The sequence below is a fragment of the Eupeodes corollae genome, chromosome 1 (assembly GCF_945859685.1).
Source record: "Eupeodes corollae chromosome 1, idEupCoro1.1, whole genome shotgun sequence".
Classification (NCBI taxonomy): Eukaryota; Metazoa; Arthropoda; class Insecta; order Diptera; family Syrphidae; genus Eupeodes; species Eupeodes corollae.
Genome location: NC_079147.1, coordinates 22,810,052 through 22,837,467, shown reverse-complemented (window position 1 = coordinate 22,837,467; position 27,416 = coordinate 22,810,052). Strand labels below are relative to the sequence as shown.

The 27,416-nt window shown below is 38.4% G+C and overlaps 1 protein-coding gene across 1 annotated transcript; it reads right to left on the bottom strand.

Moving 5' to 3' along the window:
• Positions 1–1,258: 1,258 nt before the first annotated feature.
• On the bottom strand, positions 1,259–23,137 carry LOC129952391 (uncharacterized). Its single transcript, XM_056064985.1, has 5 exons — positions 22,952–23,137; positions 15,621–15,808; positions 12,505–12,687; positions 6,975–7,322; positions 1,259–6,932 (listed from the first exon to the last, which is right to left on the bottom strand). The coding sequence occupies exons 1-5, from the start codon at positions 23,135–23,137 to the stop codon at positions 1,259–1,261; spliced, it is 6,579 nt and encodes a 2,192-aa protein (XP_055920960.1).
• Between the last annotated feature and the right edge of the window lie 4,279 nt (positions 23,138–27,416).

Sequence of the window (27,416 nt, the reverse complement as noted above, 5' to 3'; positions counted from 1 at the left end):
TCGAATACATCGCTGGCAGCCGCAGACGATGGTGTTTTATTTTATTTTTAGGACTGGACCCGAAGGCTCACACATTACTTCTTAATGAACAAAAAACTTAAAAATTTAAAGAGTTGTGGAGCCTGTTTCTAAGAGAGAAAGGACTGATAAGGAAGTCATAGGTCGTATGAAAAAGAGAAAGGTTCGTCACAGTGTGCGCCCTGACAAGCGTAACCACATGAACAGGTGCGACAGCAGGACCGCTTACATAATAACAAAAGAGTTTACCGGTGAACACAGCCCAAAGCAACACCTGGTAAAACAAGTAGACGGTACTGTGAAAAGCTCGGTGAATGAGCAAGTCAGTGTTTGCAAACAACGTGCAGCCGATACTTTCTGAAGCGCTTGAAGAAACTAACCCTCGAATCCGCACCGCACCTCCCAGTAAAGATGAGATCGTTGCCGCAATTAAAGCACTTAAGAACAACAAAGCGATAGGACTTGATGGAATTCCCGTAAAGCTTTTACAAGCAGCGAGCTACTTCATCCGCTCACTAAAGAAGCTTGGGCTACCGAAAACTTCCCCCATGAGTAGAAGAAGGGAATTATTGTCAAGCCCCCGATAAAAGGAGATCTTACAAAGCGCATAAACTGGCGAGGAATTTGCGTTCTACCTGCCGTTGCCAAAATAGTAGCAAAAGTCATACGGGAACGCATCAGAGAACACCTTGAGGCCACATCCGATGCCGAACAAGCAAGATTCCACGCTGGATCCTCCTGTATTAATAATATCAACAACCTGCGGATCATTATTGAACAGTGCATTGAATATCGATCACCACTACACCTGCTGTTCATGGACTTAGTGTTGGTTCAGCCAACTTTATGGAAAATTTTCCAAAATTAAAGTAATCCAATTTGAAAGAAGAACAACTTTAATTTCGCTAAAAAAAAAGTAAATTACATAGTAGCAATAATTCATATACAATTATATTTCCTTACTTTAGTTTCCAGCTTATATCTTAATATATTTTATATTTTAGTAATTGCCTTAAGCAATTTTCTTATTTTTTCTGATTTTTTTGTTTTAACTATCAAGCTTATGCACTTCACTCTGTTTCTTCTCAAAATGGTTGATTTAATGCCAAAAAAGCTAAATTTCCGGTGTTCAATAGTAAAATTAATTCTTTAAGAAAGAGATAGATATTGACTTAGTATATTGCGCCTTTTCTTGGAATTCAAGAAACAATACTGCCATGCAAGGTGGTTCCAAGTTCGCTTAACACTTCCCCCCGGTAACTGGGTTAGGATCCAGCTTACCACTTCCATCGAACTGGTGAACCTCAAGGACTGCAAGCTTAACAGCTGGGCGAGTATAAATCCCTGTTTGGGTTTGTACAATTGCGCTCCGAACAGTATCATCTTTTCCAGGTATCACTTTAAGAATCTTACCCTTTGGCCAGGTTTTTCTTGGACTGTTGTAGTCTACGATAACTACAATATCTCCTTCTTGCAACTGCCTCTGTGGTTTAAACCATTTTGTCCGTCGGGTCAAATCGGGTAAGTATTCGCGAAGCCATCTTTGCCAAAATGATTGTGCGTACTTTTCAGCGGCTATCCAATTTCTTCTGATAGCTGCTCCGTCACGTATTGGCTCTGCGTGGAGTCGTTCTTGATTAGAACAACCGATCAATAAATGATTGGGGGTAAGTGCTTCACTACTTTCAAAATCAATTGGTACATAGGTAAGGGGTCGCGAATTCACAATGCTCTCTACCTCCGCCATCATACTCACTAATAGTTCGTCGCAAGGATTGCGAGTTGGCGATATTTCAGTAAGGGTTTGTTTAACAGATCTAACCATGCGTTCCCAACACCCACCCATGTGGGGTGCTGCTGGCGGAATGAAGTTCCACTTCAGATCCAATTCAAATTCTTTGGCTACTGCATGTTTGTTTAAGTCTTTTATGGCCTGCTGCAACTCTTTACTGGCACCTCGAAAATTTGTTCCATTGTCGGAGTATACTTCTTTTGGCATACCTCTTCTTGAGATAAACCGCTTAAAAGCCAATATGCAAGAATCACTGGAAAGGCTGTGGACAATCTCGATGTGGATTGCTCGTAGAGTTAGGCAAGTAAGTAACATACCCCATCTCTTGTCTAGGCGCCTTCCGATTTTAACAAAGAGTGGCCCGAAGTAATCCACTCCTGTGTATGAGAATGGTCTTTGGAATGGTTGAAGTCGAGCGGGTGGTAGTTCTGCCATGCGTGGGGGCTGCGGCGCGGCTCTGTTGTTTTTGCAGTGCTGGCAACCTCTTTGAACTTTTTTTAGAACACGTCTCAAGCTGGGAATGAAGTAATACTGTCTAAGCTCGTTCACCACGGTTTCGTTAAAAAGATGACAAAATTTTATATGAAATTCGTTTACGATCAGGTAGGTGACTTGATGATCCTTCGGTAGAATGATCGGTCTTTTAGTTTCCGATGGTACATTTTTTATCGCATCGATTCTTCCCGCAATACGAATAAGTCCATTTTCGTCTAAGTATGGAGAGAGAGTATAGAGCGGACTGGTTTTGCCAATGTTGACCTCATTCCCGGAACTTGTTGCGATAGCTAGGGCTTCATACTCGATTGGAAAGCTGTCTTTCTGAGCTTGTTTGTAGAGGAGAATCTTAGCTGCTTCCTTCTCGTCTAGTTGGAATACTGATGGTCTGCAAGGTTTTCGCCATTTAAGGACAAATAGTTTGACATATCGATAGATAAATATTTGTGTCTTTAGAAGGCTTTTCCATCTCGAAAAACGGTTGAAGTCTAATACTGATGCAGATGGCTTTTCGAAGTGAAGAAAACATTCCTTAACCTCTTCATTGCCTTTTTCAGATGTAAGGTCTTCAGAGAATTTTTCTGATAGAGGAAATGGGTTTTGGTACAGGAACTCCGGTGCCGTAAACCATCTGCCTGAAGAGCTGAAATCATAGTTGCTTTTATATTTTGAGGCATCGTCGGCGACGTTGTCTTTGCTGGAAACCCAATTCCAATCACTTGCATCTGAACTTTCGAGTATCTCTCCGATACGGACGGCTACGAAACTTTTGTATTTTTTGCTGGATTTTATCCAACTGAGAACGACTTGGGAATCTGTCCAAAAGGTTAAACTTTCAAATTGAACTGTGTGACCATTTTTGATAATTTTAGAGAGTCGTACTCCTAACACGGCCGCTTCTAGCTCTAGCCGAGGTATTGAGAGTGTCTTTATTGGAGCTACCTTCGTTTTGGCGCTGATAAGTGAACATTCAACATCGCTTTGAGTGGAAACTCTGATATAGGCTACCGCGGCAATAGCTTCTTCACCCGCGTCCACGAATATATGTAACTCAACACGACTTCCAGTTCCAAAATGTACATTTGTGAGATATCTTCTGTTAATTGATACGTCTTTTATTTTAGGAATCAGGCTCAACCATATTTTCCATTTTTGGAACTGCCGATCTTTTATCTTCTCGTCCCACCCTATTCCTGACCGCCAAATTTCTTGCAGGATGATTTTTAGCTGAATTGTGAAGTTTGCAATAAGACCAAGAGGGTCAAAGACGCACATGAGGGCTCTTAGTACCTCTCGTTTCGTTGGAATTTGTGTGCCGTTCATAACGTCATTCTGCATTTTGCTTGACTTGAATGTGTAAACGAACATATCTGTGCTTGGAGACCACCACATACCTAGGAGCTTTTCAAAGTCATTTTGAGCGTAATTTGTAAAGGATTTGTTAGCATTTGAAGCTTTGGACTGTAGAGCGTTTAAAACGTTTGAAGAGTTGGAAACGAAATTTCTGATTTCAAACCCCGCATGCTTGTGGATGTGTATCACGTCTTTTACCAAGGCTATTGCCTCTTCTTCGGTGTCTACGCTGTCTAACAAATCGTCCACATAGTGGTTTTCAATGATCGCCTTTGTTGCCCTTGGAAACTGCATCTCAAATTTTTTTGCGTTTTTATTTTTTATGTATTGGGCGCAAAAAGGTGAACAAGTAGACCCAAATGTCATAACCTGCATCTGATACACCTCAATATTTCCGTCTTCAATATTACGCCACAAGAACCTTTGAGCGTTTTTATCATCCTCAAGAATCTTCACTTGATGGAACATCTCGCGTATGTCACCTGTTATAGCGATCTTCTTTTCACGAAATCGAAATAAGACGGATGGCAGCGATGGTACATCATCTGGTCCTGTTATTAAACACGAGTTCAAAGATACCCCTTCGACTTTCGCCGCCGCATCCCAGACAATCCTCAACTTATCAGGCTTATTTGGATTCAGGACCGGAAATATAGGTAAATACCAGGATCGTGTCTTTGAATTATTCACCTCATAATCATTTAGCTTCCTTGCGTATCCTTTCTTCAGATATTCTTCGATTTGCTTATTGACCCGTTCAACGAGTTGAGGTTGGTGAAGAAGACGTCTTTCGAGACAGCGTAATCTTTTTTCTGCCATGGGCTTCGAGTCCGGCAACTGGATGTTCTCATATTTCCACAACAGCGGAACGGCATAACTATCACCCAAGAAAATAGTTTTTTCTTCCAGTAGTTGCATTGCTTTATAATCTTCGTCCGAGAGTCTTCGCTTAGTAGGCCTAGTGCCTATACTCTCTAATGCGAAATATTGCTTTACTGTTTCATGCATCTGTGAATCCATCTCATTTTGACATTCACAAAGATGAATGTTAATTTTTGCTTCAACTTCTTTATTTAGTTCAGTACCAACCGATGAAACACCAAAAAGAGTCCACCCTAACCTTGTTTTTATTGCTGCCGGCTGAGATTCATCACCCTCCCTATTTTTCAGAGGCATTCCCAATCGCCAGTGTTGAAGACCGAGCAGGATTTGAGGCTTCGCGTTCCAATATGATTTTATTGGTAATCCCTTCAGGTGTGCGTACTGTTGCATCAGGCTGCTTATGTCCAGTGTCTGTCTTGGAAGATCTAATGATTTGACTGTATGTGCACTTGGGAGCAAGTATTTATGATTGCTGTCTTGGGCTGATATTTCAAAAGTAATCTTCATGGATGAGTCCTCCCGGCGATGGGTGTTTGCAGTCCACCTTAAGCACAAAGGTTCTGTTTCACCATTGGCACCGAGTGCGAATGCTAATTCTTCATCAACGAGAGTTACTGACGATCCATCATCTATGAAGGCGAACGTATCTAAAGATTTGTTGTTGTAGTGTAACTTCACCGGAACGATCTTGAAAAGAGTAAGAGAAGCACTTGGACGAATGATTGTACCACTGTAGTGGGTGTTCTGAACGCCATTGTTGTTTGAGGTTGGATGGTTTGTTCGCACATCACCGTTGTTTTTGACTTTCAGTTGAACTTCGCTGTTATGAAGAAGCGAATTATGTCGATAGGTGCATCCATTAACACCGCAAAGCTGTGATGACATGCAACGACGATTGCCATGTTTGCGTAAGCATATTCGACAGATGTAACCAGTTTTAATCAACTTCCATTTATCTTGCAAAGTCATCTGCACAAATTTTTGGCATGAAGATAGCGATTTACAATCACCCTTGCATGCAGGACACTTATTATCATCTTGAGGCTTTTCTTCTTGATGAATGTTGATAATAGCTTTTGTCCTTTTATTTGTTTTCTGTTCGAATGAGTAAGGAACTGTCACCGTAACCTCTGACGCAGCTGCTGCATACTTCGCGATCCAATCGTTGAACACCGACAAATCGGCACAAGAAATAGTCTGTTTAAACATACCCCAATTAAGTTTTATTTGTGCTGGCAGCTTCTCTACCAGTTCCTGAAGTAAACAAGGATTGTTGAGATGAGCAGAAAGACCTGTAACCTCCATCATGCGACACATATTATCTACCTCGAGTGAGAAGTGTATTATAGTTTCTAACTTGTCATGTTTAGGTGCAGGTTCATTTCTTACCTTCTGCAAAAGCGACTGAATAATTATCTCGGGCCTACCAAATAGCATTTTCAATGTTTTTATCACCCCCTCGACCTGATCTGGATGAAGAAGTCTGAATTGTACTGCTTCAAGAGCCTTTCCTTTCAAACACCGTTGTAGCCTTAGCATATTCTCATTGTTGCTGAATCCACACACCTTTGATGAATTATTCCACCAACTAATGAAAAGAGGCCACTCTTCAGGTCGCCCAGAGAACTGAACTTGTTCTTTTGACATGAACTGTCTTGCTGCGATTTGAGCTTTGTTTAATTCTGGTGCTGGACTAGTTGTCACATCTAACTCGGTATATTTTTCCTTTTCACCTCGCCCGTTGTCCAACTTGCCATCATGGAAATTGTTCTGCGTATTTTTCTTATTTTCACCTGTCACTTCCTGCAAATTCGATTTCATTACCCACTCATAAACGCGATCACTGACGGAATGTGCACTCACAACTGAATCTTTTTCGTCATCTATGGAACATTGTTCAAGAATTGCATATTTTTTGTCAATGTATTCCTTATCACGCTTTGCTTGAAGTTTTCGCTCTTCTTCCAGTTTCTGAAGTTGTAACTTGATTCTATTTGCACTTGATGCTTTTGTTGCAATTGAACCATTGCTCCTTGTTGCTTTTTTGTTGTGCTTAGCTTTTTCGACCGGCTTACATAGACCCTTCACTGGAGTATGATCATCTACGGAATCATCCTGCGAGGATGGTTGAACTTCGACGCCTGAAGCGGCAGCATTAGTTGTGGATTTCTCCTTTGAGGTTGAATCCTGTATTGCTTGAAGCTTACTAACACATTCGCCGCAGTGCCAATCTATGCTTTCTACCTCTTCTGTAACCCCCACGCATGGGAAATGAAACCAATTAAAACAGGTGCCACATTCTACCATTGGCGCCATACTATCAGGCTCAGTACATTTCCTACAATTTTGGGCATTTGATGCCGGAGATGTCTGAGCATTGTGAGTCTTTGACCTACGTCTATAATTACCATAATTTTGAGGCATAACGACTTACCTTGTACCAATTGATTGCAAGGAGATAGAGTTGAGTTCACGACCACAACGGCGACGACTGCGATGACGGCGACGACTGCGATGACGGCGACGATGATGAGGATCTGAAGCTGAGGATGACGATGATGAAGACGTTGTTCTAATGATGGATCGATGAGCTGATGATGAAGACGATGAGTACGTTGAGCTGATGATGAAGACGATGAGTACGTTGAGCTGTGACCAGGTCAATTGATGATGACCACGTGATGATGTTGAATTGACTATGGCCAGGTCAATTGATGATGACCACGTGATGGTGTTGTTGTTTGTTTTAAACGAAATTAAAGAATTTTGTTGGTTCAGCCAACTTTATGGAAAATTTTCCAAAATTAAAGTAATCCAATTTGAAAGAAGAACAACTTTAATTTCGCTAAAAAAAAAGTAAATTACATAGTAGCAATAATTCATATACAATTATATTTCCTTACTTTAGTTTCCAGCTTATATCTTAATATATTTTATATTTTAGTAATTGCCTTAAGCAATTTTCTTATTTTTTCTGATTTTTTTGTTTTAACTATCAAGCTTATGCACTTCACTCTGTTTCTTCTCAAAATGGTTGATTTAATGCCAAAAAAGCTAAATTTCCGGTGTTCAATAGTAAAATTAATTCTTTAAGAAAGAGATAGATATTGACTTAGTATATTGCGCCTTTTCTTGGAATTCAAGAAACAATACTGCCATGCAAGGTGGTTCCAAGTTCGCTTAACACTTAGAGAAGACCTTTTATAGCGTTAACAGGGAGTATATCTGGTTAAAGCTATTATTAAAGCGGCATATAATGGATTCAAGTGTCACAGTCTGCACGGTGGTAGGTTGTCAGATGATTTTGAAACCCTAAGCGGAGTCAGACAGGGCTGTATTATGTCGCCAATATTGTTTTTGTTGGTGATAACCGATGTACCGCGCACCTTTGTCAGGTAACGGAGGGATCCAATAGACTTTGACATCCTATTTAAAGCACTTGGATTACTCGGACGATGTTTGCTTGCTCTCTCATAGGATCATGCACCTCCATCAAATAACAACAAGTGTGGAGAGAGAAGCAGAAGTTGTGTGGCTGAAAATCAATTCCAGCAAAACAAAAATGATCAGTCTCGGAACCCGACCAGCATCTCAAATAAATATTTGCTCGCAAGCGGTGAAAAAAGTGGAGAGCTTTCAATACCTTGGAAGCATTGTTTCTATTGAAGGTGGAACCGAACAAGACGTCGCAAAGCAAAATCGGCGTTTGGTATGCTGTCAAAAATTTGTAGGAATAACTCAGTTTAAGAACAAAGCTGCGACTGTTTCGCACAAATGTCGAATCTGTGCTTCTTTATGGGTGCACAACTTGGAAAGTTACTTCAGCCACAACGAGAAAGCTGCATACATTCATGAATAGATGTCTTCCTAACATCCTAAGGATTTTCTGGCCAAACCGCTGAAACACATCTCCGGAAACCGTACACGATGGCGCGTAGACGTAGTAGAGGCCTTATACCCCTTAAGGGTTCCCAACGGACTTAACAGGTCTGAGGACCTAAGTAAGCAAGTATTGTCGACGTTCCTTAGATTATTAGAGATAGGTAGATAGAGTCTATGCTGGTTTAAAGAAAGAACATTAGCGACTTTGGGGCTATTTTGAAAGTTTTGCGGATAAAAAAGTTTTAAACGATCTTCCAAGGAAGACCACGGAGTGCAAAACGAAGAAGTAAGCTGTACAGATTCAATTCTTTGTACAGTGAGAGTTCTGATGGGAAGACCAGATTGATCTGTTCTATTTGCGACTTAGATGTTATTTCTAAGTCGCAAATAGAACAGAAAAAATGAATGTTACCATCGTCTAGACAATGTCGCACCAAGTCTGAAATAAGTCAAGATCATTTAAGAGTGAGACAAAATCAGTTAAAGTAGAAATATTATTTGACATTAATAACATCGTTTGTAGTTAAAAAAAAATAACAAGGACCAACGTGGCTCCCTAGAGGAACTCCTGATTGAGAGATTGAGAACCTGAAAACAACTCTTTATCGGCTGATCTCTAGGTACAAACTTAGCCATTAATTGAAAAAGGGTAGAAAAGCAAAGATAACGTCAAATTTATTTCTTTTATTTAATTCGTTTCGGCGTATTACCCTTGGCTTCTGTCTTGGGTTCAATCCTTACCTGTGCTATTTAAAGTTTTTTTTTTTCACTGGTACTGCCTCTTACGACGAATTGATAAATTCTCCAAGAGTAATTCTTTTAATGAAAAGTATTTTCTCAAATTAGCCGTTTGGATTCAGCTTAAAACTTAAGGTTCCCTCCATCGATGACAAAAGTATTAGCAAACAGGAATGCTTGAGAGTTGTAAGTCACTAGGCCCTAGTTCTTAATAAACTGTTGCGCTAAAACCATCTGGACAAGGAGAGAAATCATCTTGAAGTAGACTTTGATTTTTTGTCAACAATATCATCAGCATCACATATTTCGATCTAAGTTATCAAACAAAATTCGAGCAAGGTTCTTCAAGATGATTATTGTACAATTGGCTAAAGAATGGGGCAAAGGGTTGTTACTTCTAAGTTACTTACTTTACTGCATTGTTTTGTCAGTTTTCCTTGAGGCAAATGTATTGCTTTTAATTCAGTAAAATTCTTGTAATTCCTTATCGATTCCCTAAAAGTTATCACATTAATTAGATACTTTTAATACAAAATTCAAATCAAACGTCTTCTTATCTATATGAAGGTATTTTGTAATAAAAGTTTACCTCAAATAGAAAAAGCAATTTAAAACTATAAGCTTTAGGAATGAACCAAACACCTCTTATTTTGCCATTACCATTATCCACTCAAAATATATTCGAATACAGTACACCTCCATCCTTAATTTCCTTCCGGATTTCGAGCATTGAAATACTCTAGTAATATAATCTTCAATTCGAAACGGATATTCCAAAGAGCAGTTATACTTTAATTTAATGCGCCTTAACTCACCTTAATTGTTATCTTTTAACATTTCGCGAATCTAAAGTCTCATTGTTTTTTAAGGGTCCACGTCCATCCAATCCAATATTATCTCTCTCTCCCTTCTCTCCCTTTTCTGTTGTGTATATTTTACCTCTTTTCTTAATTAACTCATTATTCATTAAAATTATATTACAGAATTCCCATTCAGGACGAGCGCGAGTTTTCTTATCTATGAAACATCTCAAGGGACGAAATTAATCCTTCCGAAATAGGCTCTGATAACCGCGAAATTTCGCACCACCTTGCTTCGCGCATATACTCGTAGAATACTCTCCTAGTGTTGTCTTTCATTTGGGAATAAATCCTCCAGAGTTGTGCTGGAGTTGGAGCTGAAACTGGTGCGTTGTTGATAGTAAGAGAAACGAAAAATATCCTTTAACAACCTCAAAGTCAAACATTACCATCAGGCTAAAGTTGATGCCATAGAATTTTCAAGTTTCAACTACCACCCATCCTCCGTAATCAGCGATGTTCGCTTTTTAAAATATTAGCCTCGAAAAAGGTGGATATTATCACTAAGCTTCAAGTAGGTGTATTCTAATTCCAATTTCAAACGCAAGGACTCATGTTTACTTAGGGCTGCTTTTGCTGGGGTTACTGCCAAAGAAGGGAATCGTATAGCTAGCTATACAGAATACAGGCTTGGCTATGGGGAAGATTAAAAAATTCCACAAGAAAAGCGATTCGAAGCGCGATAATTGGCGTCAATTTTATTTTGCCACGTTTACAACCATTATATGTATAGGGTTGTATATTGTATAAATAGACGTTGTAGCCACCCGCACCATCACGGTTCTCGTCCTTTTTGGAAATTATAAGGCTCTATATAAGGGATGAGAGATTTATACGTCGAACAGAAAAATAATAAGGACAAACAATACCTCTCCTAAACCGAAGTCAAAGTATAGTCCGGAGTCCTGCACGCGCATAAAAGTTAGCCAATTGGATGGTGTCATGTAGTTTGTGTCCTTGCGAGTATAAGGACTTTCTTTTTTCTTCTTCTTGGACAGCAATATTTATATTAATGTTTCCTAACAAAGTAATTTCGAATATTCTTGTCGTTGTTGTTGTCGTTTTTTTCCTTCAAGGAATATTGTAATACATGGAATTTCATTTATTAGATGAATTAAGGATAATCTTGGTAAAATGCAAAGCAAAAAATAAGGAATTTTGTAGTATTTTTTGTGTTGTTGTTGTTGTTGGGGGAATTCCAGGAATTTTCGATAGAGAAATGAGAAGTTTGTCTTAGAAAACTATTCTTATGTGTAGCTTATTCTAATCGGATTAAAGTTTTGGGGTTGGTTTAGGAGTTATGCATAATATTTAAGCTTATACTTTAATTCTACACATTTTGCAAGGACTTCAGTAATTGGTTTTGTTAGGGTAAAATAATAAAATTTTTGTTTCAATATATTATATTATTATTTTTATATATTTTATTCAATATAAATAACAGAACAGAGAAAAATAATCAAGTGCCTTCTAAAAGGATGGTTAAATTTTAAGGGCCGATGTGGAATGTAAACCACGCTTGAGTGTTTGTCTGCTTTTTATTTGACATTTCTTCATTTCAGACAAACACAATTTAAACCATTAGGTTATTCAGGCTTCTTAAGAAATCAGGCGTTCAAATCAAAATGCAAACCGTGGACTTCGTTATATTTTTGGAAAATGTGATCGTTAAAATGTGCGTACAATCTGAAAACTCCTGCAAGAATTTGAGCAAAACGAGTCTGTAGGACAGTGCGTGTTTAAACAGTTCGATAGGGTGGCTGAAGAGCCAAGGGTTTTTTTACCCAAAACCATAACCACCAACTACTAAAATGTAATACAGCCCAAAATAAGCCGCAAAACCCAAAAAAGTGGCCCAAATAAATTTAAAAAAAAAATTGTCCAAATTGTTTTGCCCAAAAGAATTTGGAATTTGAGTTTTATACCATAGAGGTTGGGCTTTGTGACATTTATTTTGGTCATTATGACGATTAAAATATTGTTGCAAATTAATCAAAAACTTTATTAATTCTTAATTACAAAAATTTACTTAACCTAAAGCGAACCACGCTGCCTGCTATCCAAAACGAGAATGACGTCTCTCTTTCGCTGTCAGTCGGGCTGACAAGTATAGGTACTGACGAGTAGACGCTGACAAGAGGATGCTGACGATTAGACCTGTTTGTTTGTAGTATCGCTTTTCGTCACATTATCACCTTCTTTCGCTTAAGGTTGCGAATTAAGCTGGTAAAACTGCTTGAAGCGATTAAAATGAACAATTTTCTGTGTTCTTCCTTTCTGTATGCGGTAGACAACGTCAGAAAACCTTTGAAGGATCTCATATGGTCGTGAACCATCCCAATCGGATTGTAACTTCGGAATTTTAACTTTTTTCTTGTGGGATTATAAAGCAAAACTAATGTGGCCCCCTGGGTTAAAAAATCGCTTAGAGCTACGTAAGTCGTAGCGATGCTTCATTTGTCTGCTGCCAATTTTAGTCTATACCGAATGATGTTGTGTGTTTCTTCAAGCCGTTCGCGAATCTTTTTCAAGAACTCGTTGGTATTCTCGTTATCCTGATGATATGGTGCCAAACGATGTCCCGCAGGGAGACGAAGCTCATTTCCATTAATCAGCATAGCAGGTATTTTACCAGTAACATCAAGAACTGCTTCGATAGGCCAGCATCTAAAGTGGTAAATGTTGATGCCAGTCAAGTTGATGTTGTTCACAGAACTTCGTTAGGTACTCTAGTATAGTTCGGTTGAACTGCATTTGTCCAGCCTGTCCCTAAAAAAGGCGAATCATCTTCCCCCTCTAACTATCGTCCAATAGCACTCACTCCCCCTTGTTCCAAAGTCGTGGAAACGCTGATTAATTATCAGCTTAAGAAATATCTTGAAGAACGGAAGCTTCTTAATGACCGGCAGTATGGCGAAAGTAAGATTTTTGCACTTGATAATACAAAAGCATTTGATAGAGTTTGGCACCAAGCTCTCTTATCGAAAATGCGTGCTTTTGGTATAGAAGAATCACTTCTTCGTTGGGTTAGAAATTACCTTTCGGACCGTTCAATTCAAGTAGTGTTGGACGGGTTTAAATCTGATATTAACAAAATAAACACTGGTGTGCCCCAGGGCTCCGTTTTGTCTCCAACGCTCTTCCTTATTTTAATAAATGATCTTTTGTCTGAAACTTCTAAGCCACTAATTTTTTTCGCTGATGACAGTACTCTCAGCTTTTCATATTCGTTTTTAGATTCTCATCATTGTCCTTCGGATGTGGAACTTCAACGGCAGTGTATGATAAGCTCATTAAATTCTGATCTCGACAGCATTGTAAAATGGGGAATCGAAAACCGTGTAAAATTTAATGCTTCCAAAACTGAATGCTGCCTCCTATGATGAATATGACATCACAGATGAATATCACAGATCACCTCTTATGTAATGATCACATATTTGATATTGCAATAAATGCTGGTAGGTGCTTAGGATTTCTCCAACGGTGCAAGAAATTTTTCACCTCTTCTGATCTGGCTGTAATTTATAAAGCCTTCATTCGTCCAAAACTTGAATAAAAGTCGCATATTTGGGCAGGTGCCCCTCATATAAGTTTAAGTATCGTGGACATTATCCAAAAAAGAACCTTGAAAATGATAGCCGATAGAACTATAACCGAAACAATTACGTCACTTGAACACAGCCGCAATGTTTCATGCCTTTCGTTGTTCTAACGATATTTTTATAAACAGTGTTCTATCGAATTAGCCAGTTGCATCCCCCCCCCTAAAACAATTCAGCTGTAATACTCGTATTGCACATCAGTTTAACGTTGAGCTCAATTTCGTACGTACTATCATTTTGATATTCAAAACTTTAAGACCAATGTGCATCGGTATCTCCTCCTTAATCCTTCCCTATTTTAATAACGCTCGCACTGTGTTTAAACTTTAAACATGTTAAGGGTATTAATAACCCCTTGAGTGCCCGTTTATTATAAAAAAAGAAAAAAAAAATGACGGGAAAATGACGCCATTTATTAAGTGGTTCACTATAGTTTCACTTGTTTGATCAGCAATCGCAAATCATTCAGGCTACTTTGAAAAGTAGTCCATGCAAAACATTATGTACCTATTTCCAGCCACTGCAATGTGTTCGAAAGGAGCGCCGACATTGTTCAACTGTTTTTTTTTTTCTTGCTTAACGAACCTTGCAAAACTTATTCCATATTCGCACATCTTCTGAGCAGCCGATGCAAAAAAATAAAATGTCATCGACGGCCCCATTGGCGACTATAGCAAATTCACGTGGTCCTTACCGTCCCAATGTCGACATTATTGTTGGAGACAAGGCCTCCTAGACAAAGCATCAGCGTTTCCGTGGTTATTTCCGTGGTTATTTCCGGGTCTATGCGTAACAGTAAAGTGACGTCCCAACAAATACGGTTTTACGGCTTTTATTACTGCAAGGAGTTCTTTTCTCTTCACGCAATAGTTTGTCTGTGGTTTTGAAAAGGTCTTGCTGAAAAATTCTTTAGGCTGCTTAATTCCATCAACCATCTTCGAAAGCACAGTCCCACATTCAAAATTACTAGGGTCCGTTTCTGACACAAACACATCTGTTTCTTCCCTCGGAGCCAGCGAGCTGCAGTTTAAATTTTCTGTCTGTGGATGATTCTGAATGGTTTTAAGGACCGGTCGTTTGTAGTCATGAGCCCTGCGGATTTTAATTGCCTACCAAATTTGAAGAGGCAGCGATTATTTCGAATTCAATACCGGCTTTTCTTTTTAATGAAGGACAATCGATGAAGCCATACTTTTTTTACGAAGCTATATCAATTGACTTTGCCCGAATAGCGTGTTGGATCCGGAGGAAGGTTCATTTCACAGGTGTTTGTTTTTTCGACCGAGCGGCTTTTCGCGTTCAGAACCAAATAAGTGTGTTTCGTCAGCGGTCGCACATTTAAGCTGACGAATTCCCGGTTCCCGAACTTTCTCCTTCTTCAAATTGGGCAGGTAAAATATTTGCATATCGTCGTGCGGCTTTGGTGGCAATACGACTCGATTCAATTTTAAGGGCAATCTCCAAGGCATCTTGGAGTGATTTAGCATAAACTGTCGCGGAAATTTCTTTTCAAAGACGGTTAAACTAATCGAGCCAATAGTTGGATATCGTTTGCGAGTTCAACAAGTTTTTCACCGTTCTTTTGATATCGGGTTCGGTATATAGCGAATGCATTCGAAGACTGCATTGCGACCTCAAAACGTTTCCGAAGTGCTGTGGTCAGAAGTGACTAGTTCATCAGAGTTTCACTTTCTAAAGCCCCCACATAAGATAGGGCTGATGCTCTTAGACTTGCAGAAAGAAAAACTGTAGATTGCAGTTGGACCATTCACTCGTTTTGGAGACCATGCGTTAATCAGTCTCGTAATCTCACACGAAGATTTTCCATTAGGCGTTTCGAAATACTGCCGACTGTTGATTGTGGAAAAGTAGAAACACGCTCTTCTAGGTTGCTCTGTTTCACCGTAGCTGGTTCACGTGCTTATACGTGAAGGATTATCTACTGAAACCTGGCCCGGAGAGATCGATGTACTGAAGTTTTCACTCGATCCTTGCCTGGTTGGTTGCATAGTTGGATCTTGCGAAAATGGACCTAGATTCTGAGTTGACGTATTTTCAATTAAAAGCACAGATGTCTGGATGCCATAATCAGCAAAGACACGATTCACAAAAGCTGTCACATTGTGTGCTGTGCTTTCCAAATCTGATACTCGTCTAGCCAAGCTGGCTGATAATTCTTCCAGCTGATTTCGAATTACATGGATAGCCGGCTAGATCATGGAATTTTCGTTTGTATTACTCGGTGGTGGGTTGTTGATTTTAATACTTTTGAAATTCGTTTTTGTTTTTTAACCTCTCCACGTCTTCGACTGCACACTTCTCATTCTCGCTCTTGTCCCTTCTGAGAAGTCGGTGTTTCTTTCGCCTCTTTTGCTCGTAAGCAGCTCTCGTCCTCCTATGTAGTTTCCACTCTGGCAATACTTCTTTCGGAGTTGGTCGTTTTGACAGTTGTCAGTTTATTTATGCTCAATTTGGAATAGACTTACTCTTGAACAACGTTATCAAAATAATGATTTAGTTCGTTCGAAGCAAAAAAACAATAATTTAATTGAAGCCAGCTTTTGGTAGGTCCTTAATCTAGCGTCGTTCGTGGGCCTGTGTCGTGGCCTCCAAGATACCAAGATAGTGTGTACAACACTGCTGAACCATTTTTTGTGAAACCACTTGTCTACGCAGATAAGTTTGAGACGATAAACACCTTGGATGAGAATATTCGTCTCGTTATTGCCGACATACATACCCAATTGCTCCAAAATGTGGAAAATTCGGCTTCTCGCCTGAAATGTATTGAAGGAAACTGCAGCGGCCACTTGCCTGAAATCATTTTTAAAAATTATGGCAAACGTTTATCTATGTCAGAAAGCTCTATTCTTTGCGTTAACTTTAAAATTATTTGCGCTTCATTTTTTGCATTAGAACTCCACGTTTAAAAAAACACCCTTTACATATTTAAGTCAAAAAATTTATTTTAACAAGATTATTTAATGCAAAAATTATTATTTTGTTTTCAAAAATAAAGAAAAATACCAAAGTATAATGAAGTTCAAAAGTTTTTGCTATTTTTTTTCTGCAGTTTTGTAACAATTACAGCAAAACTTATTTAAGTTTCATCTTTAGGGATGTTATAAGGTTGCAAGGGTAAAGTATATATAAGTATTTTGGTTTCCATCACTTTCTATGGTTTTGAAATAGCGAATAGGGAATTTTGTATAAGAATAAGCCCTTACTTAAGTTGCACAATGTATAAGATTCTTTTTTTTTTTAAAAGAAAATTTTAGCAAAATTAAGTTTTGTAACATTTTGCCTTCATGTACTCCAAACTTCTTCTATACTCGTACCTTATATAGTCTTATGTCTGTTATGTAGGTACAGTACATATAACCCTGGTGCAGAAAAAGTTTTATCCGAAGTGTATGAAAAGTTTCTTATTTCTCATGCATTTAATCGTCTTCGGCGGCAGAGATGTGTCAGAGTTTACAAAAAGAAGTTTTGTTTCATTCGCTTTCATTCGCCATTGCCATGATGGGGTGAGACCGGGCGGCGGTATGAGAAAAGATAGCATATTCTGTACCTAGAAAAAAGGATACTCGTATCCTAGATATGAAGTTCCTTCTAAGGAATAGATAGCATGTCAGGATATGTTGGTGCAAAATAATAATTAAAAGAAGTAGGTATGTTTCCTTAGTTAAAAAAGTTTTATTTTTGTTTTAAGATTTTTTGTTTTTGAAAAGTCTTCTTCCTTGTCATAAAGTTGAAACCATCAAGATGCAGAAATGCCTGTCAAAATGAATTTTTAAATTTCTTAAAAGTTTGTATAATAATTTTATAAATTTTCAAGAAACTCACAAAAGTTCACTGCACACATGGGGCCTTAAACCTAAATATGAAGGTATCCTGCAGAGAGCGTTTCATAATAAGTTATATGGATTTTAATTTGTTATTTTGGTAAAGTAAATTTCAAAACAAATCAAAAATAAAAACAATGCTTCAAGAAATTAAAAAGAAATAATAAATGCACTGTTTGTTACAAATCTGGAATTCCAGGACTATTAAATATGCACTTCGAAAACGAGTTCCTCAACAAAACTTAATTTTGTTGAGGAACTCGTGTATACACATAAAAAAAGTTGTTTTATTGACAATCGTGGAAAGTCAACTTGAAATTTTAACAAATTGTCGCATTGACTTTAAAAATAGTCAAAAATTGAATATCTAATAGTCAATAGAACAATTTTCGATTGTCAATTTCGTGTAGCCAATATGGCAACAAATGTAGTCAATACCACAACTTCGGTAGTCAGTATGACAATTTGGTTGTCATATTATCTAACAAATTGACTATCGAATATGAAATTGTCATATTGACTACCACAGCTGTCATATTGATAATCGCCGTTTTGTTTTTCACTACCGCAGTTGTCTTATTGATTACCACGGTAGTCAAGGCCTTGAGTTAATTAGGGATTGAACATAAGAACTACCAATGTTTTTCTATTCCTCTTGGATTGTTGTTTCAATTCCTTTAAACTGGCGGCCGTGATGGAAAACTTTTGATGACAAAAGTGATTAAAGGTTTTCAATCGGGTCGAACTCCAGGAAATTTCTTTGTTGCTCTGATCGGTAAATTGCAGCTTTTTCCTTTTTATCGTGTAGTTGAATGCCATAAACTGAATTTATTCTAGTGCTCACGAAGTAAATGGGAGAAAATCCATTGTGCCTTATACCCTCCCAAAGCATAAGGGATTCTTCTGCCATTTGCGCACTATTTTGGGGTCGTTTTTAGAGCACCAATATTTGTGATCCCCGTCTGGACCATTCAATTAAAAAAAAATTCTCGTCTTTCACAAGTGGTGTTTTTTAGAAAATTCAAGCTGCGCTAGTTTGCGTCTCGTGGTAAGAGCGCAGGTTTGGCACATTTAGTTTTGTAGGAAAGCTTTAAAAAAAAGCTTCGTCGGATTCCTATTCCTAAGTTCATTTTTGCCATTACTTTTGTAGAACACAAATTTGTCACTAATAAGGAGTCTTTATATCTCTCTTTTGGCACGATTGTTGACGAGCGGCGTACTTCCTGATCATATTTTGCCCCATAATCCTGAACTTTATTGATGAAATTGTCGATTGGACAGGCCTATCTCATGGTAAACCTTGATTTCTTTTCTTTTTTTTTCTTCTTTTTCTTCGTCGACGTTATAAACTTTCCTCACGGCATTATCAAAAAGCCATCAAAAGGCTTTTTAAATTCAATCAAATATTAAACATTCACTCAAAAATTATTGTTGAAACAATAACAATTACTTTTACTGACTTGCGCCCTCGTTGAAGGTCAAATTAAATGTGTAAAACGTGCATGGCTTCATATTTATTTCCCATGAAAAACTATAAAAACGGAAGTTTCATTTTAAAATAATAAATACATGTTTTTAAATACATATAAATTAAGAGTTGCCAAGTACCCAAAATAAACTGCTTCAATCTTAAAGATAAAAAATCGGCTGGCCTTTTGTAATATTACGGTGGGTTTAAAATTATTAAATTATATAATAAATTACACTCGATAAATCAATTACCTTTGGTATCACTTAAAAGTGCTTTCCGTCATGAACTTAAACAAACCCTTTACAATTTTCATGTGTAGGTATGTATGTAAAGAGTGATTGCATTTTTTCAGTTTCCATTGATTAAGTTTTATATTTTTGAAGTTTGTAGTTTGAAAAAGATCAATTACTATTATTTTGTAATTGAAATAAATGTTAAAATAGTTTAGAAAAGTTTTCATTCTTTCATAACTCTATCCCAAATCCTATGAAAGAAATTTGTACCTTCTTTACAAACCTCTTTCCTTGAAAAACGCCATAAAATGACACCAAAAACTGCAATGTGTCCAAGAACTCTGTTAACAAATAGTTCTTTTATTTTAACATTTAAAAATGTTACATACGTTTGTCTTCTTTAAATACTGACTTACTAAAGGCGGAACAACATTCCGGAACGGGTCTGAACCAACATGCGTCTGCTAGCTGCCTCCAGTTTCGCACGCCTAGTTGGTTGTGGTCTTCTCTCAACTCCGTGCAGTGTGGTGGATCACAAATTTAGACGGACAAAAGTAATAAATCGCGTTGGTTTTACTTTCTGCTAATTTTTGTCATACAAAATGATTTCAATTATATTACTTACTTACTTAAGGTGGCGTTACAGTCCTATCTGAACTAGGGCCTCACCCAACAAACTTCTCCATCTAGGTCGGTCTCTAGGTAGATGTCTCCAGATTCGAGCTACAAGTTGGGTGAGGTCACTTTCCACTAGTGCGCGCCACCTGATCCGCGGTCTTTCACTACTGCCCTGTCCTGTGGGTGTGGATTCGAAGACTTTCCGTGCCGGAACATTGGTTTCCATGCGCTCTAAGTGACGCGCAGCTATCTTAGTCGTTGGCCTCCCCATCGATGCATACGGGACCATAGATCACACGAAGAACTTTTCTCTCGAACCGACCCAAGGTGCTTTCATCCGCTTTTGTTATAGGCCATGCTTCTGCACCGTATAGCAGGACGGGGATGATGATGGTCTTATATAGCGACACTTTGGTCCCTCGAGAGAGGACTTTACAACTCAATTGCTTTCTTAGCCCAAATTAACAGCGGTTAGCAAGTTTTATTCTGCGTTTGATTTTAGCGTTAGTGTTGTTTTCTGCGTTTACAGCGGAGCCTAGGTAGACGAAGTCCTTGACTACCTCAAAGTTACGTTTGTCAATGGTGACGTTCTGACCAAGACGTCGTCTTGAAGACAACATAAACTTTGTTTTGCCCTCATTAACCGTTAAACTCATTTTTGCCGCATCTCCCGCAATACTCACAAAAGCCCCATTGACAGCACGCTAAATTATTCCGATTATTTCAATGTCATCAGCATATGCCAGTAATTGGACAGACTTTCGAAAGATAGTGCCTCTAGTGTTGACGTGGGAGCTCTGCCCTATTCCTTCAAACACGATGTTAAAAAAATCACATGACAGCGCATCACCTTGTCTAAAACCTTTTTTGACATCGAAAGGTTCTGTTAAGTTGTTTCCAACCTTTATGGAGCAGCGTGAATTCTCCATGGTCATCCTGCACAAACGGACGAGTTTGGCAGGGATGCCAAAACTAGACATGGCTCTATACAGCTCGTCCCTGTAGATGCTTTCATATGCGGCCTTGAAATCGATGAAAAGATGGTGGGTGTCGATTTGGTGTTCTTGGGTTTTTTCCAGGATCTGCGGTAATGTGAATATTATATCAACTGTGGACTTTCCTTGTCTAAATATATATATATTACGGCAGAGAAGATTTTATAGGCGATGTTAAGTAGACTGATTCCTCTATAGTTAGTGCAGTTTAGAGGGTCTCCTTTTTTCAGGATCGAGCAAACAATACTGAGGTTCCATTCATCGGGCATGCTTTCTTCCGAACATATCTTACAGAGAAGTTGGTGCATGCTCCAAACCAACTTATCTCCAGCTTCCTTAAAGAGCTCGGAATTCAAGCCATTCGCTCCAACGTCTTTATTAGACTTCAGATAAGAGATGGCAATTTTTACTTCGTCTAAGTCGGGAGGACGGGATTGTTGGCTTTCGTCGTCTATGTTGAATGGATCATCCTGCCTGACAGCGGAATTCAGTTCGTCGTCACCGTTATACAGTCTGCAGAAGTGGTCCTTCCACATCCTCAGCATTGACTGCGGTTCCACTTTCGTCTTTGCAGCCTTCGGTTCTACGTTTATGTAGGTAGCAGTGAATTTTGTTTCAAATCATTGGGATTGAACCTAAGACCCCTTGCATGACAGTCCAACGCACTAACCATCATGCCACGGAATTTCGTTTCACGTGTTCATAAAACTTTGCGTGCCTTATGTTTGGCTGCATTTGCCTGCCGACATTCCTCATCAAACCAGGCGTTTTTTGTTGGTGGCTGTTTGAAACCCAGCACATCAGAGGCGGTTTCTCTGATTGCATTTTGACAATGTAGCCACTGGTTTTCGATACATTGTGTTGGCGGCAGAGAACTTCGAGACCGGTTACTTGTAACTCGTAGAAGGATTTGGCGATCTCTGGCGATTGTAGCCGTTCGACGTTGTACCTTCTCCCAGCGCCTTCCTGTTTTGTCTTGGGTCTGGAAATCCGAAGTGCTACCTTGGTTACAACGAGTAAGTGATCCGAGTCGATGTTAGCTCCTCGGAAAGTTCGTACATCCATGATGCTGGAAGCGTGTCTGGCGTCGTTCGCAATATGGTCAATCTGGTTGACGGTAGATTGATCTGGAGAAGTCCAAGTTATTTTGTGGATGTTGAGGTGTGGAAAACGCGTACTGAGTACCATGACGTTTCGCCCCGCAGCAAAATTTATGAGTTTGAATCTCTTGTCAGAAGTGTTGTCGTGCAGGCTGTTCTTCCCGATTATTCCACCAAAGATGTCTTCCCTTCCTAGCTTGTAATTAAAATCGCCCAATACTATTTGAATACCGTAGATAGGGACTGCTCATATGTTTTGTCTAAGAGCTCGAAGAACATATCTTTGGTGTTGTCGCCTTTCTCTTCTGCTTTTTACATTAATGATTCTAAAAAACAATATTTTTGTTTAACTATTTTTTTTTAATAAAAACAGACCAAAACTTAAAAGTCTTACCGGCAGGAAAACAGACATTTTTAAGACAAACAAATTTGGTCCCTTAAATTCATCATTCTGAGATTATTTATAGTTTTATATACTTGTATTTAGGTTAAATATTACAAAGATTCATGATATATACAATTATCAAGTTAATTTTTACGAAAAAAGTCGGAGGTCATCGTTGCTATTGTTACAGTAGAGCATCCGTTAAAAATTGTATAATAATTGTTTTTATTTGCTTGTTTTTACTTTATTTCGTTATTGACACAGATAATAATACATAAATACGCTTATAGAATAGACTTCATTCCACTCTCCAGTCACTTTCATATCCGTCGTAAAAAGATTCTCCCTCCTCAAGAGCATCAACAGTTAATAGTAAAAAAACTTCTTTTGTTATTATACCTCGAACTCGAATAGGATTGTACCGTAAGCTTTTAATTAATGGATCAGATGAAATTAAAAGACGATTGAAAAGATCTGTATTTGTATTTACTTTCGACGTTTTTCTAGTAAATAGCTATCTTAATTTCTTTGTTTCCTTATTTCTGGCTTCTTGAGCCTCTTCTAACAGCTGTCCTGAAGAATACAAGACCTTACTATATCTTTTCCATGAAAAAGTGTTGTGGACGCTAACAGGCATTATATACCAAGGGTATTCATTTAAATATAAGGTTCTTGTTACAATAATGAAACCTTCAAAAGCATCTTCGTTTATTGGAAAAGCACCTCCTAAAGCTTCCAAATTAATGTGATATCGTTCAATTAATTCTTTGTTTACACCTGTTATTTCTGAACTCTTTTCAGCTGCTCGAAAAAACCGTCTTGCAGAATTACCATCATTCGCATTATCTGCTTGTTGCGTTGTCATGTCTACAAGCAACCCCAACTCACTTCTAAGCCTCTGTGGAATAATTTTTTTTACGTAAGCCACTTTGGCCTTATGTTCCGGTCCTCGAGCTTGCCAGATCAGAATAGGCAGCTTATACGCTATATGTAATAAGCACTCCATAACACTCCATGAATGTAGAGGAGACATTCCAAAGGTTACATATCTTTGATCGACGACAGTTTTATTTAATATCACGGGAGGCTTATTTAACTCACTTGGTTTCGCTCCACACAAGAAGCAAGTTTGAGAAGACGAAGTCAGAGATGAAAATGCAGTAAATATTTTACCTTCTACCAAGCATAAACGTAGAGTCGACAAAAAAATTTTCTTCGCCATTTTGGATAAGAACTGGAGACAAATCTATTATTTCTTGCTGGATTGAATAAACTTCTTGAGAAATTAATTCTGTGGACTCTTTGGCAAAAACAAATTTGATTGGACGGAAATATCTTGTAAATGAAGGAGCTGGATTTTGCCAACCAATTATTTTTTATTTTGAAGAACTAAAATTCATTTAAATAGGCACCATTAAAATACTAAATAAACTTTCATTCGTATGGCCCTCCTCCAAAACAAATTTCTGTTAATACTGCTTTTGCGAGCCGCGTCTCATCCCCAACCTATACAAATAATAATGCGATTTTCGCCAGTTTTCAATTGATCTATACTATTGGGTGGCGCAACAGTCCGTTTTGAACCAGGACCTAGTGACTTACAACTCTCAACCATTCCTGTGTGCTAGTAATGTTGTCAGGAATGGAGGGGACCTACAGTTTATATGCCGAATCCCAACGGCTAATTTTTTGAGAAAGCACTTTTTTCATGACAAGATTTACTCTTGAAGGATTTCTCAATTCCTCGCAAGAGGCAGTACCCGCGCATATTAATTTTTTTTTTTTTTTAAATTAAGGTGGCACAGGCAGGGATTGAACCCAAGACCCCTTGCATGACAGTCCAACGCACTAACCTTTCAATTGATCTATTGCTAATAAAACCTCCAGTTGAGCCAAGCAAAGCTTCTCAATAGTATGATTTACTAATGACTGCAGTAAACTTTTTGCATATACCTGAGTGATTGTTAACTCAGCTGGATAACAGTTTTCTTAGCTTTTTGAATGTTTGTTTATGAGGGAAAAAGACCTTTGCATTTTGCGTTGGCTTTTTGTCGAATAACATCAAATTGATATTTCGACAAATTAGCATCAAAACATTAAAGATAATGCTTCATCAGCAGAAGAGCCCACTGAAGGTACATACTCAGAACTGTATCATTGACAACGTTTTTTCAATTCCGAACCCGACAAATCTTTTAAAAGCTTGGCTGAATCTGGCTTTCCCCTTTTTCGAAGCACTATCTCACTAGCCTTAACAATTTCTTGAGCATCAGTTGAATCTAAAAGACTTTGAATCTTCATTTTTTTTTATTTTCAGAACAGTCATTAAAAATTTTTAGTTTTCTTCCAGCTTTATCAAGATTGTGAGGTTTTACGCTTTGAGGTAAGACTTCTAGCCAAACTGCATTTGATGTCAAGAAACGGTTGCGATGCCTTCCCCCTTTTTCCAATTTTTCGCTTAGCATCAAGCAAATAGTATTAATATTTGCCTTATGATTTGTTTTAACTTTTACTGATATGTCTTGAAGACCGTATCTTTCCATTGTTGTTGACAATACGACGTCTTTTCGATGTATTTTTGGAGTTTTTTCCCATTCTTCAAAAATTTACTTGTGCGATGTGGCTTAACCTTTTTTTTTCATTCAGCTACACTGCGCCGTTCTTCGGGATTGGATTTGAAGACCCTCTGAGTTGAAGCTTTGATGTTCCTGAACTCTACATCCTTTTAACCATATTAGTGAGGGGTTTGAAGACAATGTTGCCACTGGTTTTTAGTGCTTAATTTAGGCAGCATAGGTCTTCTTAATAGGTTTCTAGAAACCCGATCTAAAAAGGTCATGAGAATCTCTTGCGATTTGATCCGTCTTGCGTCGAATCTTATCACAATACTTCCTCATTTTGACTTGGATCGGGATATTAGTTGTGGTCCAAATCAATGTTCGCCCTCTGAATATTCGGACATCCTATGTACTGGAGAAGTATCGTGAGTGTATCTCAATGTGGTCAATCTGGTTGACAGTTGAGATTGATCAGGAGATTTCCATATCCTCTTTTGGATATCGAGATTTGTGAACTGTGTATTAGCTACCCGAACGCGTAGCCCCTTAGCAAAATTGATCAGCCTAAATCTGTTGTTGGAAGAAGTATCGTGAAAGCTGTATCTCCCGAACCAAATATATCTTCTTTACTTAGTCTGGTGTTAATATCTCTAGGACTACTTTAATGTCATAGCCAATATCTATTACCCAGGACTTGAAAAAATATGTCTTTGGTGTTGTCATCTTTTTCCTCTGTCTCTCTGCCTTGATGCGGATTATCGTGAGACGTTTGCTCACACTGGTGAAACTCAAGACTTTTTGCTTGCGTATAATTCCAACAACACATCCACACCCACACAGTAGGCGTACTATATAATGCATTATTTTAATTTGCATTTATCCAACCCATCCCATCGTACTTCTGCTTCCATCAGTTAAAGACTTCCGCTAGTTATTCGGTTACACATTAACTCTTAAGGGATCCTACATTCCACGTACAATTCCAAAGTTTGTTGTCTTCTTTTCCTTTGATTGATTCGTTAACAGTTAATCCGTCTGTATCGGAGCCTTGTTGGTACTACGCCTCTAAATATTTGTACAACCTTCAACCTGAAGGCCCCATTTTTCAACTATTGGCAGTTTTCTTGCAACTTTACTTCTCACTTTAAAACAAAATTTAAAGGTACCTCACCTTTCCGTTGCCATTCAAAACTCGAACGGAACCAACACAGACGTCTAAAACAATTTTCGAAGATTAAATCAAATTAAATCTTTTGTCGGAAGCCATAAAATTCGTCTGGCAGACCCAAACTATTAAACCGCAAGACCGACCATCACTTTATATAGCGACACGATATAGTTAACCAAAGGAAAGAGAGGGAGGTAAGAAAGAAAGAATGAAACAAAATAAAATAATTTTTATATAAGAAAAACCCCACGCGACTCCAAAAGTGTCCATTAAAATTCACAACCATCCTGGTTTTCTTCTTAGTTGGGTCCTGACTCTGATGATGATGCCGTTTTGAGCTTCTAAGGAGCATAAAAAGGTCGAAGCTGTACACTTTTGTATCTCCTTTTAGTGACAACCACAGAAGAGCATCTTGTGTGATGATTTTTAGTGGTGCAAAAAAAAGGGATGCTATCACTATACTTGGTCCTTATTTTTGTTTGTTTCCTTTTTTTTGTGCTGTACTTTTCTTGCCTGTTCGTCTTTATCCTCGCTGCTGATTGGGGTTGAGACATTGACAGATACACCAGTTGTATAGTGGTTGGGTGTTTAACTGTCAGGATACGCGCTCCTGGTCTTGGTCCTGGTCCTGCCTGGAGTCTGAAGTAACAGATATATAGAAGTATAGTGCGATGTTATGGTTAAGATAGTCGCATAAGGCAGGGTGAGTGGTTATGGTAAATATTAAAACAACCCCTGCCTGAACATCACTGAACGGGCTCGCCATCGGCTTTAGCTTTGGCTTTGGTAGGGTAGGGCAAAGCAGAGCAAAAGTATAACAGACCGAAGGAGCCATCAAACAAAAAGTGATGTCATAAAATTATGCTTAATGTTGCCGAAATTGCTGTTTTCAGGAGATAAGTCCATAAAGTAAATTACAGTGTAATTGAATGTGCTGGTTCTTCTACTATGCCAACCCCAACCAAAACCAACCCAACTATATGGCTCTTAACGAACACAGCTCAGGGTCCTTTATGGTTTGTTTTGGTTGTAGAGAGAGTATAAAGCAGGATATGGTTTGGGTTTTGTATTCAAGTTTGAGTTTGGTGTTTCTACATTATAGTTTTCCATATTTTTAGAGCGACCGACGCGACGACGCACGGCGGGCGACATAAAATTTAGAAAATGGAGTATGTCAGTTAGGGTGATTGTTCAAGATTGTCGAGAGTTTGAAGGGCGAATATATATTTAGAATGGCATTTTAATGTTTTTATGTGTTTTTCTTTGTGTACATCGGTTTTTGAAATTGAAAATGTTAGTGTTTCAACAAATTGAGCGCTGCGGAAGGTTGGAATAATTGTTGAACATAGTTTTAGTGAGCTGAGTTACCAAAGTCCATTCTCTTAGAGAAAATATAGAAATTCAATACCATGATCGAG